The sequence below is a fragment of the Triticum dicoccoides genome, chromosome 5A, assembly GCF_002162155.2.
Source record: "Triticum dicoccoides isolate Atlit2015 ecotype Zavitan chromosome 5A, WEW_v2.0, whole genome shotgun sequence".
Lineage (NCBI taxonomy): Eukaryota > Viridiplantae > Streptophyta > Magnoliopsida > Poales > Poaceae > Triticum > Triticum dicoccoides.
In genome coordinates, this window is record NC_041388.1 from 397,892,939 (window position 1) to 397,906,169 (window position 13,231).

Below are 13,231 nucleotides of genomic sequence, written 5' to 3' on the forward strand. Positions count from 1 at the left end.
CTCCACCGACCTACTTTTTTCGCCTATATATACTCTTATACCCTGAAAACATCCAGGAGAGCCACAAAACCACTTTTCCATCGCCGCAACCTTCTGTACCCGTGAGATCCCAACTGGGGGCCTTTTCCGGCAATCTGCCAGAGGGGGATTCGATCACGGAGGGCTTCTACATCAATACCATAGCCTCTCCGATGATGTGCAAGTAGTTTACCACAGACCTTCGGGTCCATAGTTATTAGCTAGATGGCTTCTTCTCTCTTTTTGGTTCTCAATACAAAGTTCTCCTTGATGTTCTTGGAGACCTATTTGATGGAATACTTTTTTGCAGTGTGTTTGCCGAGATCCGATGAATTGTGGGTTTATGATCAAGATTATCTATGAACAATATTTGATTCTTATTTGAATTCTTATATGCATGATTTGATATCTTTGCAAGTCTCTTTGAATTATCGGTTTACTTTAGCCTACTAGATTGATCTTTCTTGCAATGGGAGAAGTGCTTAGCTTTGGGTTCAATCTTGCGGTGTCCTTTCCCAGTGACAGCAGGGGCAGCAAGGCACGTATTGTATTGTTGCCATCGAGGATAAAAAGATGGGGTTTATATCATATTGCTTGAGTTTACCCCTCTACATCATGTCATCTTGCCTAATGTGTTACTCTGTTCTTATGAACTTAATACTCTAGATGCATGATGGATAGCGGTCGATGTGTGGAGTAATAGTAGTAGATGCAGAATCGATTCGGTCTACTTGACACGGACGTGATGCCTATGTTCATGATCATGCCTAGATATTCTCATAACTATGTGCTTTTCTATCAATTGCTCGGCAGTAATTTATTCACCCACCGTAATATATGCTATCATGAGAGAAGCCACTAGTGAAACCTATGGCCCCCGGGTCTACTTTACATCATATAAGTTTTCGATCTATAATTCTAGTTTACTATTTATTTTGCAATCTTTATTTTCCAATCTATACAACAAAAATACCAAAAATATTTATCTTATTATCTTTATCAGATCTCACTTTTGCAAGTGGTCGTGAAGGGATTGACAACCCCTTTATCGCGTTGATTGCAAGGTTCTTGATTGTTTTTGCAGGTACTAGGCGACTTGCGTGTAGTCTCCTACTGGATTGATACCTTGGTTCTCAAAAACGGAGGGAAATACTTATGCTACTTGCTGCATCACCCTTTCCTCTTCAAGGGAAAACCAACGCATGCTCAAGAGGTAGCAACAAGAATTTCTGGCGCCGTTGCCGGGGAGATCTACGCTCAAGTCAAGGCATACTAAGTACCCATCACAAACTCTTATCCCTCACATTACATTATTTGCCATTCGTCTCTCGTTTTCCTCTCCCCCACTTCACCTTTGCCGTTTTATTCACCCTTTTTCGTTCGCCTCTTTTCACTTGCTTCTTGTTTGCTTGTGTGTTGGATTGATTGTTTATCACGATGGCTCAAGATAATACTAAATTATGTGACTTTTCCAATACCAACAATAATGATTTTATTAGCACCCCGATTGCTTCTATTACAGTTTGTCATGATTTTATTAACAACAATGATTCTTTGTTTGTTATTGATATTTTGCAAAGCAAAAAACAAGCAGAAAAGAACAACTGGCACTGGGCCTTATATCAATAGGTTAGTCCCCAAAAATATGTAAAGTTGCTAGTAAATGAATGTAAAGCATCCAAGGTTGATAATATAACAGTATGAAACAATAAAAATTATAGATACTTTAGAGATGTATCGGGGCGCGTCAGAGGCCCCTGACGCGCCCTGGTGCCTAGTGGCCCACTGTCCCATCTTCTCATGGCCTCCAGAAGCTTGCAGAGTCTCTTCTTGCCAGAAAAAAATCTATGAAAAGTTTCATAGCATTTGGACTTCGTTTGGTATTGATATTCTGCAAAGTAAAAAAAATAAGCAAAAATAGCAACTGGCACTAAGTTAATAGGTTAGTTCTAAAAAATGGTATAAAGTTGCTAGTAAATGTGTATAAAACATCCAGGATTGATAGCATAATACCATGGAACAATAAAAAATTATAGATACGTTGGAGACGTATCAGGCGGCGGCCGGGACAAGGTCGATAGCGGCGACGACGTGCCCGAAGAGGCACCCGAAGCGCCATTCCGCCCGGCTACTCGACCCCGTGGCCATGTCCCGCTGAGGCGGGGCGGTGGTGTCGACGCCCTCCATCCCGGCTCCGAGGCAGATGACGTCGGAGGCTCCGGTTGGCACGAAGATGAAGGCAAGCGCCTCCTGCTCGTCCACGGCGGTGCGCATCGATACGGAGACATAGCCGGGCGGGCCGGTGGACTTGGCGGCGGGCATCGGCGTCGACGACACGAGCCACTTGGCCGGCGGAGGAAGGGATGGAGTCGGAGACCCGGGAGGCGCGGCAGCGGCCCCGTGCACCATGGGGGCACTCGATCCGGCCACAAGCCATGGGTCAAGCCCCTTGTTCACCAACAGCGTGGTGTGAAGCAGCGCTGAGGCCGTGTCCGTGGGCGTGGGGGGAGCGGCGCGTCCGGCGACACCATGGCCGCGTCCAACGGTGCAGTGACCACGACGTCGAGCAGCGCAACGGTCGAAGCGACGGACGGCCTACATCCTGCAACGAAAGTGCCGGACTCCACCAACACCATGGTAGCGAAGAAGGTAGCGACAACCATCCTCGCGAATCAGGCGGAGAAAGAAGGAAATGAGGCCGAACATCTCACCGGCAAGCCCCGATCTCTTCGTCTTCTCTCTTCTTCGCTCTCTGGTAGAGTTCTACAGGTTGGGGCCAACTCCACCGCGTGACCCCATCCTGTCCGGCCCCGTCCGTTTGGGGTAAAAGGGACAAATCAGACGGCCCAGCGCGTGGGAGCAAAAGACTTTTGTCCGTTTTCTGTCCACTTTCGACCCATCCCCGGCCCCAAGTTTGCGTCGATTTTGGGGTGAAACAGCGCGTGGACGCGCGGGACGCATGCACTTGTCCTCCCCTGGCCCGTCTGTCGGTGGCACAAAGCAACCCCCCCCCCCACGCCCCATTTGGTGCCATTTCCCCCAAACCCTCCCACGTCCCTCCCGCCGCCCCCTCCCTCCCCCATCCATGGCCAACACCTAGCCGAATTTCGGCGGCCTGGCCGTCGACCCACCCAGAAAGGTGAAGAAGAAGAAGGCCAAGGCGCCAAGGAAGCCGCAGTCGGAGTGCACGCCGGAGGAGATCGCCAAGTTGGACGCGGAATCTGCGAAGAGGAGGAGCCGGAGAGCGGTCGTCAAGGTTAATGCCGCCGCGGCCAAGTTCGCCGCCGAGTGCGATGCAATGGAGGCCGCGCGGCGCAAGGCCGCGGTCGACGAGAAGGAGGACATCGTCAACAAAGCGCACGCCCTCCTCATGCTTGGCATGTGTCGTCCAGCCGGTTTCCCTGCAGCGGCCGTCGGCCCGGCGAGCACAGGCTCGTCGGTCGCCCGACCTCCGCACTGCCAGTCACCAACGCCGCGGACCACGCCCATGTCGCCCGGCTTTCCCCCGCCAAGGCACGACGCCTAGACCTGTTTCTCGGGGTCGCCGGACATTGGCGTGATCGTGTCGTCCATCCCACGCCCCTCGGCCGTCATCGACCTCAACGTCACGCCTGGGTCTAGCAGCGGCAGCCGGCCGCCGTCCGTCGAGATGCAAAGAAAGCATGCACGGCCACCATTTACGGGCACCATGCCGCCGCCCCGCATCTTGTTCGATGGAATGCCAACACCAACGCCACTGGTTGACGACCCCTTCTACAACCAGTTCATGGAGGATGTGATCTTCGAGGGTGGGCATGACTGTGCCTACGATCCCGACGAGACCCAAAGTCAGGATGGCCGCGCCCAGTACGTTGCCGATGAAGAGGCCGGCGACCATGCTGACTACGACCATGGTGACTCGTGGGATGAAGACGATGACATCTATTGCGAAGGAGATGGGGATGAAGAAGAAGTCAATGACATTGATATTGGTGGCGAGCCATTGTTCATCGACGAGCTCACCCAGAGAGCGGAAGCACAAAAGAGGAGGAAGAGCATTCGCACGGGTTCATATACACAAGATGAGGACAAGTTGATTTGCCAATGTTGGATGGAGATTAGCCAAGATCCGAAGACCGGCGCGCAACAAAAGGGCCTTGTTTTTTGGACGGGAGTCCACAAAACATTTCATGAAAGGAAGATGTTTGAGCCCTATCAAATTACAAGCAACCGTGGCATCACCTCGATTCAAAAGAGGTGGTTGTTCATCCAACATGAGTGTAACAAGTATTGCACCGCATTTGAGAGCGTTGAAGCATGGCCCGTGAGTGGTCTCGGCGTTGGGGACATGGTATGATCTCCTTCCTAGTCCTTTCCTTGCTACGACCATGAGACTTCGGCCTTGTATATGTTTGCATGTTCAATTGTTGTTGATCATGTGGTGTAGGCATTTCAATCTTTGGAAGCATTCAAGGCCCGGCACAATGACAAGCCATTCACTCTTACGCATTGTTGGACAATCATCAACAATTGCCCTAAGTTCAAGGATCAATACCGTGAACTCCAAAGGAAGAGAGGCCAGAAGACGGCCAAGTTCGCCGGAGGTGGAGATGGCGAGGCATTGAAGAGGCCGAGAGGCAAGACCAACTCCAAGGTGGACGACATACGCGATGCCTCATCCATGGCCTTGCGTGAGACTTTGCATGGCATGATGTCTCAAAAGGATGCGAGGGACGAGAAGAAGCGGCAAAGTAAGGACGAACAAATGAAGCAACACCTAGAGCTTCAAAGAAAGAAGCTTGAGATGGAGGAGGCGGCCAAGAGGAGGAAGATGGACATGGAGGAGGCATCCCGGCAAAGGCAGCTCGACATCGAGGCCGCCAATGTCTCGGCCAGGCAGAGGCAGCTCGACATCGAGGCCACCAATGCCGCAACCAAAGCAAACGAGGTGGGCCTTGCGATCATGAGCGAGGAGCTGGTTCGAGGCCAGGCAGAAGGAGATATTCGACGCTGACGGCCTGAACTAGGTCGTCCGATCGGCCGTGGCCGTTCTTTTTGGAGGTTGGCATGGGTGCCACCCGCCCGCTGGCTGTGTGCCGGCGAGAAAAACATTCATTTTGGAGGCTGGCTGTGTTGCCGGCTGCTGTCTGTATTGTCGGCGAGGACAAGTATTCATTTTGGAGGCTGGCTGTGTTGCCGGTGATGGACGTGTAAGCCGCTGGTTCTGTTGCCGGCGTGAACTAGGGCCGCTGGCCTGAACTAGGACTTAGCATTTGAAACGTTGTTGTCTTTTTAAAATGAAGGCGGACAAGATGAGGCAAACAGATGCGGTCGCGCGCTGGACGCACGGTCACCGCATCTCAGGACACGCCCGAACACGACTCCATCGTCCTACCCAAAAGAACAAAATCCGGTTAAATCAGACGTCCGTTTGGGATCGTGCGAGTTGGCTTGATAACGTGTTTGAGAAAAATTAAATGTTTGTCTCTGTCCATAGTTACAGGAGCCTTTCATACGATCCGACAACGGTTGGGCAAGTGGAGATTTTTAGCGTTTATAACACATGTAAGCGCGAAAAGATTCCCGCGCCCGAGTCGCCCAACAGCGATCACGAGAGATCCGGAGCGCAGCGGCCGACCTGCTCCGTAGCCTCGCGAGTCTCCATTCCCTCGGTTTCCCAGTCGCCACCCTCGAAACCGCGAGGCTCCAAGTCAACAGTCCCACACTCCCACACGCCACACGCCTCCGCGCTCCCCGACCACCGTCATGCCACTCCCGTCCACCCCACTCCACCGCCGCCTCCTCCCGCTCCTCCTCGCCGCCGTCGCCTGCACGGGGCCGCCCGGCGCCGCGTCCAAGCCCGCGCTGCTCGAGCCCTGTGCCTCCGCCACGACCTGCCCCGCGCTGCTCTCCTACACCCTCCACGCCGACCTCAAGCTCGCCGACCTGGCCGCGCTGTTCGCCGCCGACCCGCTCGCCATCCTGGCCGCCAACGCCATCGACTTCGCCGTGCCGGGCCCGGCCGGCCGCATCCTCCCGGCCGGCCTCGCGCTGCGCGTGCCGGTCCCCTGCGCCTGCTCCGGCGGCGTCAGCAGGGCCACCTCCGCCCGCTACGTCTCCCGCCCGGGCGACACGCTCGGCTCCATCGCCTCGCGCGTCTACGGCGGCCTCACCTCCCCGGACTGGATCAGGGACTCCAACGGCGGCCTCACCGCCCCCGACGGCGCCGTCGACGCCGGGACCGCGCTGCTCGTGCCGCTGCACTGCGCGTGCTTCGGCGGGGCGGACAACGGGGTGCCCGCCGTGTACCTCACGTACGTGGTGGCCAGAGGGGACACCGTGCCCGCCATCGCGAAGAGGTACCACACCACGGCCACCGACGTGATGAGCGTCAACGACTTGGCCACCGCCGACGTCGCCGCCGGGGACATCCTCGTGCTCCCGCTGCCAGGTGAGTCGTTTGCGTTGCCTCTTCTTGGAGATCCGGTAAATTTTGGTTTTGTTTGTTCTGCTTTGGCGAGAGACCTGACAGCACTGCACGTACGCACTCTTGGTTGGTTGGTCAGATCCGATGTTTGCAGACAAAATTAGTCGGTGAACATTTATCGTTTACTCACGCACTCTTGGTGAGACGGATGGAACAAACGTTGTACTATTAGCAATCTAGCTCTAGTCTCTAGACTAATCTATCATCAGTGTCCATGAACAACTGGATGTTTGCACTTCAAAGTTCAAACTTAGTTTGGTTTGGCGGTAATGCAACGTTTTGACAACCAAGTCTGCCGATTCAGAAACAGACATACGTATGAGCCATTTTAAATGCCCCATACTGAATCTCGAACAAAAAATCCCCGTAGTTGCCCTCGAATAGCAAACAACTGAACGTATGAAGTTTTGCAGAAGTAAACAATTCAGAGCTCTGACTGACAGTTTTTCCTGTCATTTTGTTCATCATGTTACCCCAATGGAGATTGATAAAATTATGCGCTATGCAAACCTCATCTGTCTTTTCTGAAGAACGCGAGGACAAAATTGGATCCATCACTATTCCCAGATGCTCTGTCAGATCATGGGCTAACAGGACGAGGATGGCACCGATTATTAACCAATGACTAGTTACCATACTTACTACCTAGTCGGCAAACAGGACGACGATATGCATCTTGTTCTCGTCTCCAATCTTGTCATTGCAACTTACCCTACCATCTGCTGCCTACTGACAATCTGACACCCTTCCATTTTCGTGTCCCTGTGCAGCGTGCACCTCGTCGTTCCCCACGTTCACGTCCGACTACGGGCTGGCCGTGGCGAACGGGACCTACGCAGTGACTGCCGACCGGTGCGTCCAGTGCAGCTGTGGTCCGGCCAACTTGGAGTAGGCACCATCGTGGACCTGCCTTCGTTCGATGATCTTTTTTACATGTTTTATTACTGACGCCGTCGCTCGCTCCTCGCCGCAGGCTGTTCTGCGTGCCGGCGCCGCTGGCGGACGCGGCGTGCTCCAGCATGCAGTGCGGCAACAGCAGCATGATGCTCGGCAACTTCACCCTCGTCATGACCGGCGCCGGCTGCAGCGTCACCTCCTGCGGCTACGGCGGCTACGCCAACGGCACCATCCTCACCACGTAACAATCCAGCGCCATATCACCCAATTTCATCTCGTTCTGCAATTCATGGACAGCTCTGTTTCATCCTAGCTAGATCTTTGCACCTTTCAGGTTAACAACGGCGCTCAAGCCCCTGCGCCCAGGTACGCACGCGAGTTTTCTTGCCGCCGATCTCCATCCGTTTGCCGTAGCTGTAGCTGCTACTCCATGGATACGGAGGTGCTGGTTGTTTGCTCACAATTTGTGCCGTTCTCGCGTGCAGTCCCGCACCAGTTCCCGCCGCTGATCCCGCCGCCGACGTCGTCCTTCTTCGAGACGTATCTCGGCCCTTCACCGGCGCCGATGCCGTCGGAGGGGGGGATCAAGAGTCCGACGATGGCTGGGACGGCACCAACGGCCAGCCCGGACGCCGTCGCCGGTGCTCCTCCCACGGGCCGGCACTTCAGCGGCGTCTTCAGAGTGCTCGCGCTCTGCCTTGTCACCAACGTGCTGTGGTAACCGAGCATCCACGAGGGATGATCGAGCAGCCGAACGTAAATCGACGGCTAGCTTCCATTCGAGTTATTCTTTTTGTACAGGAGCAGCCGGCTGCTGTGCTGGGGCTGCGTTGTGCCAAAATATTGTTGCTGCTCATCTCATTTGTGGTTCCCCTGTAAAATTGAAAGCAATCTAGATGAATTCTCTGCAGCACAAAGCAAGAATGCATCCACGCGAGTGTGCGCCCAGTTGGTCTGATTCTACCAAGAAAATGGCTCTCAAACTAGACTTCCGAACATTCTTTTTAACAAAAAAAACGTTCTATGGTATTTTCCATTATATTAAATAGTATATACAAAGCATCCAAAAACTAATAAAACAAAAATCAATACAAAATAAAGCCTGAAGTTTAACCAATGCCAGCATTTGGGAGCATCATGATCATAATTTTGAGTTTTTAGCTGAGATGTTCTCTAATCCACTCCTTAAATTTGGTCGAATGCTTATATTTGATCATGCGGATGAGGAGTAGGGCCTTTCTGAATAATATTCTCCAAGAAGCCACCGTAGGAGACGTACAGTGGAAAATCCTCGAGTCTTTGTGCATCCAGATGTGCCAGCATCTCATGATGATGATGCTAAATGCAAAACTTAAAAGAAAATTTTATATCTAGGCATAACAACACTTTTCCACCTGATTAGCTACATTTCAGTCAGCTGACTTTTCAGTTTTGGGTCAGTCGATTTTGAGTGAAGGAAGGAGAAGGAATGGCCTCGCCGGTGAGAAGGAAGGGGCTCGCCGCCATCACCCCTTTATCTATCTTAGGGTTTGTCGTGGTTCTAAGACTGACAGTAGAATGGGGGTAGGTATGAGGAGGCAAGATCCCAGCTATGGTGAAGTTGTACACACAAGATTTACGAGTTCGGGCCCTTCACGGTGGAAGTAAAAGCCCTACGTCTCGGTGCCCGGAGGCGGTCGACTGGATTATATGAGTGTGGTATTACAGGGATGCGAACCCTTGTCCCTGAGGAGGGGGTGGCTTATATAGAGTTCGCTAGACCCCTCCCGCCCTCAGTTACATAGGGTTTAAGATACATAAAAATGGGGCGTTTCTGGTAACACCAGCAATAAAGTGACATAAATGACCATTAAGTCTACAGAGTAAACGTTCGACCGTTGCTATACAGAGTGGCTTTAGGTCTTCTGATCGTCGAGTGATCATTGTCATGGTCGAGTGACACTGAGTCTTCCGAGTGGAACGTTTCTGGTCGAGTGGATGATGGTATCCCTTGAATACTTCTAGATTTAGGGTGATGTCCTAGTGGAGGGTGTCTAGGTCAGGCATATGACCCTACCCTAGCTACATAGCTTCATCATTAGCCCCCGAATGGTTCAAGGTTTGGGTGGAGAAGGAGTTGAAAATACCTCCGACTTAATTCTTGCGCTTCGGAAGCGTCTTACTGAGATCAAATGACCAATCACGATGACTTCAACTTCTTTTTCAGTCGCCTTGATCCATTTTTAGTTTGTCGAGTGAACTTTTATTGAAAAGCTTCGAGTGTTGATATGGAAAAAAAATCTTCTGTCTGACAGGTTGCTCTGCTGCTTGTGGATCCTGCGGGATTTGAATTTCGGGAAGCGCGCGGGGTGGAGGAGGCCGCAGTAATTGGAGAAGATTAGGCAGGGGCGCCTCGATTCCTGTGCCACCTTTTTCGTCACGTACTGCGCGCGCGACTGTTGCGGGATTTGACGGGATTACTTGGACCCACAAGGCAGCCACTCGGGAGAAGACCTCATATAAGGCGACGTGGCTGGGGATTTCTGCATAGTCACTACTAGGGAAAAGCCTATACACAGAATTTTACCAGTAGCGCTGTACAAAATCAAGCGCTGCTGCTACTTAGTAGCAGCGCGCGTAAATAAACCGCGCTACTGCTATGACTTTAGCAGTAGCGCGTACTAGCAAAAAGCGCTGCTGCTACGTTTGAACTGGGCGCACATGGCTAGCCCAACCTAGCAGTAGCGCGTATAATGGCCAGTGCTACTGCTAATCTCCTTAGCTGCAGCGTGTTTTCCAGAACGCGTTGTAGCTAACGTAGCAGTAGCGCCCTTTCTGGAACGCGCTACTGGTACTTCTGACTTAACCACGCGGTTCGTCCTTCCTCACGGCCACTTCATCCTCCAAATCAACTCCACTCTCGCCGCCGCCGTCGCCCCTCGGCCGCCGCGCGCTCTCCCCACGCCGCCTGCGACCCCAGATTCAACACCGACCCCGCCCCCGACCTCAACGCCGCCCGGGACGCCGCCCCCGACCCCGACCTCAACACCGCCCCGGACGCCGTCCCCGCCCCCCGACCTCAACGCCGCCCCGGAGCCCCGACCACGACCTCGACGCCGCCTGCCCCTCCCTCATCGCAGGCACCCGAGGTGAGCACGCCTGCTCCTCTCTCTCCCCTACCTCTGCCTAGGGTTTCTACCTCCATCAAATTAGTTAGGGTTTCTACCACTTTCCACCCCTATAGGTTCATCAAATTAGATGGTAATTAGGGCAGTAGTTCTTAGGTACTAATTAGTTAGTAAGAACTAGGTAGTAATTAGGTACTAGAATATTTTTATTTATAGTAAGTTTATTTTTAGTAAGAACTAGTTGAATTAATAGAACTAGTTAGTAAGAACTTGTTGCTATTTTTTTAGTTAAAGCAATTTTCCCGCATCGACGTGGACGATGCCTATCCCGCATCCTCATCGTCGAGTCGGCGGAGGACGACACCTGCTTGACCAGATGGGCCATGTTCGGGACTGGGCTCCGCCGGGGTGGTACTGGGAGGCGCTACCTACCGGGGGGCGCAGGTTGGTGAGGAGCCAGCCTGTCGTTGACCCGAACCTTCTTTGGTGGCGGTCGCGTGGGCCAATGACGGTCCAGAGGCTCGAGGACTCCGCGGAGGTGGTGCGTCACCGTGTCAGTGAGGAGGACGCGCACGTCCGTTGCTACATGTTTGCGTTGGAGCATAGGTTCTCCAATACCTGGCAGGTTCTCCAGGGATCTCACTGGAGCTATGATCCCGTGATGGTTCCTTCTCTGTGGGTGTCCACCGCCCGCGCCGATACCCGTCGTGTGCTAGGGTTTTAGTTGTACTAGTGATGTTATATGTATGACACTATTCGAGATGTATTATTGATAATATTCGACGATGTACGGACGCATGAGATGATTTACTTTTGCTTATTGAATGCATGCTAATTTGAGTCTTATAAGATATTTTGAAATGCATATCTTGTGTTGCTCAATATCCAAGTGGCCGGTCATGTTTGCAGGTTACACCTCCGAGTGGCCTATGTTTTGCCGGAGTGTTGATTCATTTCCGTTCCGGCAAATTTCAGGCGCTCGATATATCCTATTTTAGCAAAGGTCATGCCGGATTTTTCCGTGAATTTTGGCATGACTTTTGCTAGAATATGTAGGAAATATCGAGTGCCCCGGATTTGTGTGTTGAGTATCCTGGTAGTTGTCTTTTATCGATTTTCAATTAATGTTTTAACTATGAACATAGGAAATGTCTGACGACAAAAAGGATTTCAGTATTTGCAAGTACTGCGAAGACGAGCGCGGCCTGTGCGACGGAATCTTCCTAGATGATGATAGGCGCTTCAGCATCAAGCTGGACGAGAACTTCGAAGTGGATACAGTAAGTCACAACGACAAGTCTTTTTTCGTAATTAAGCATGGCATCTGCTTCATTTGCTTCAACTTATATTTTTTTACTATTCTACTAGCGTATCCCCTGCCATGCAAGAGTTTTTGTATTGGATAAGATAGGTTTCAGTCATACTATGGAGGTAAAGAAAGTTTATTTGAAGACCGAGCATGGTTATATTTTCCACGCAAAATTATACAATTCAGACCACTACACCTATTTTGGATGCAAAACATGGCGAGCACTATGCAAGACTTATGCATTTGAGCCTGATATGGTTATCACCTTTGATATTCGTCCGGAAGATGATATTGAAGGTAATACCGACATCTGGGTCGATGTGCAGACGCCTCCAGTTACACCAAAATGTAAGTTTCTCAACCATATTTATGTCTTTGATATTGTTTATTCAAAAATAGTTGACAACTAATTTGTATTGTCAGCTTATTTCGGTGCAAGCAAACATGTCCAGCGCTTGGTAGACAGGACCTACTACTGTCCCGGGGCTGAACTAAACTGCGAGGAGCTAAGTCATTATGTTTCATGGCTTGAGGATCTTGATACCGTCAAGACAAATTTTCTTCCTAGACTTAGAAATCTTAGTACTGAAAACGTGCGACCAATAGTGTTCGTCATGAACTACGGTCACATCTATTTAGGAAGGATGGTAAGATTTTTACTATTTGTCCTCAGTGCATCTTTTCCATACATTATTTGTGAAGCTAAACTTCATTGCTAAGTATGTGACCATACGATGTTCTTCAACAGGGACTCCTGATGAATGTTGTGCCTTATGGGATCGAGACTAAAGGTACCATGAGTATTATTAGCTTACGGCCAAGATATCCTACATGTTACTTTAGTGCATTCAAGATCAGCGATGAATGCTTAATAGTGCAAGACTGGACCAGATATGTGATGGGGGAGCGCAGACAAGTATTAGGGGGCAGCAAACAGATGTGCTACCCAAAATTAGGAGACAGATTCATCTGCATGCTCCAACTTGATCAAGGAGGAGAGCTACACATGTTTTATGTTGTTTTACCTAAGAGAGAGCAGCAAGAGTGATTAGCTAGAAATGAGTTTGAGGATGATGATGTGCTACACTATTACTACGATGATAAAATAGCTAGTGTTGGTGGTAATGACTGATGATTATTATTAGCTAGTGTTAGTGGTGATTAAATAAATATTGTTAGTGCTAATGATTATGATGATGATTAAATAGCTTGTGCTGGCGGATTAGATTCAAGTGGAGGCAACATGTGGTGCACATCGAAAGTACTACTAGTCCAAACTAGATCAAGTTTGGATTAGTAGTATACTTTTGACATGCACCACATATTGCCTCCACTTGAACCTAATCCACCTTCATTTGACACACTGTTATGGACATAATGATGTAAACCTCATAACTGGTATTGTACCAATATTTGTACGATGGCGCATAAATA

At 50.8% G+C, this 13,231-nt stretch overlaps 1 protein-coding gene across 1 annotated transcript; it reads left to right on the forward strand.

The window, feature by feature from the left end:
• The first annotated feature begins 5,598 nt into the window (after positions 1 to 5,598).
• LOC119297422 (lysM domain-containing GPI-anchored protein LYP4-like) lies at positions 5,599 to 8,237 on the forward strand. Its single transcript, XM_037575218.1, has 5 exons — positions 5,599 to 6,448; positions 7,255 to 7,372; positions 7,458 to 7,622; positions 7,716 to 7,747; positions 7,867 to 8,237. The coding sequence occupies exons 1-5, from the start codon at positions 5,764 to 5,766 to the stop codon at positions 8,100 to 8,102; spliced, it is 1,236 nt and encodes a 411-aa protein (XP_037431115.1). The 5' UTR covers positions 5,599 to 5,763; the 3' UTR covers positions 8,103 to 8,237.
• Positions 8,238 to 13,231: the final 4,994 nt, after the last annotated feature.

Coding starts and splice junctions, on each gene's coding strand:
- LOC119297422 (XM_037575218.1), top strand. CDS start 5,764: ATGCCACTCCCGTCCACCCCACTCCACCGCCGCCTCCTCCCGCTCCTC. Junction 6,449..7,254: donor CCTCGTGCTCCCGCTGCCAG/GTGAGTCGTTTG, acceptor GTCCCTGTGCAG/CGTGCACCTCGTCGTTCCCC. Junction 7,373..7,457: donor TGTGGTCCGGCCAACTTGGA/GTAGGCACCATC, acceptor TCCTCGCCGCAG/GCTGTTCTGCGTGCCGGCGC.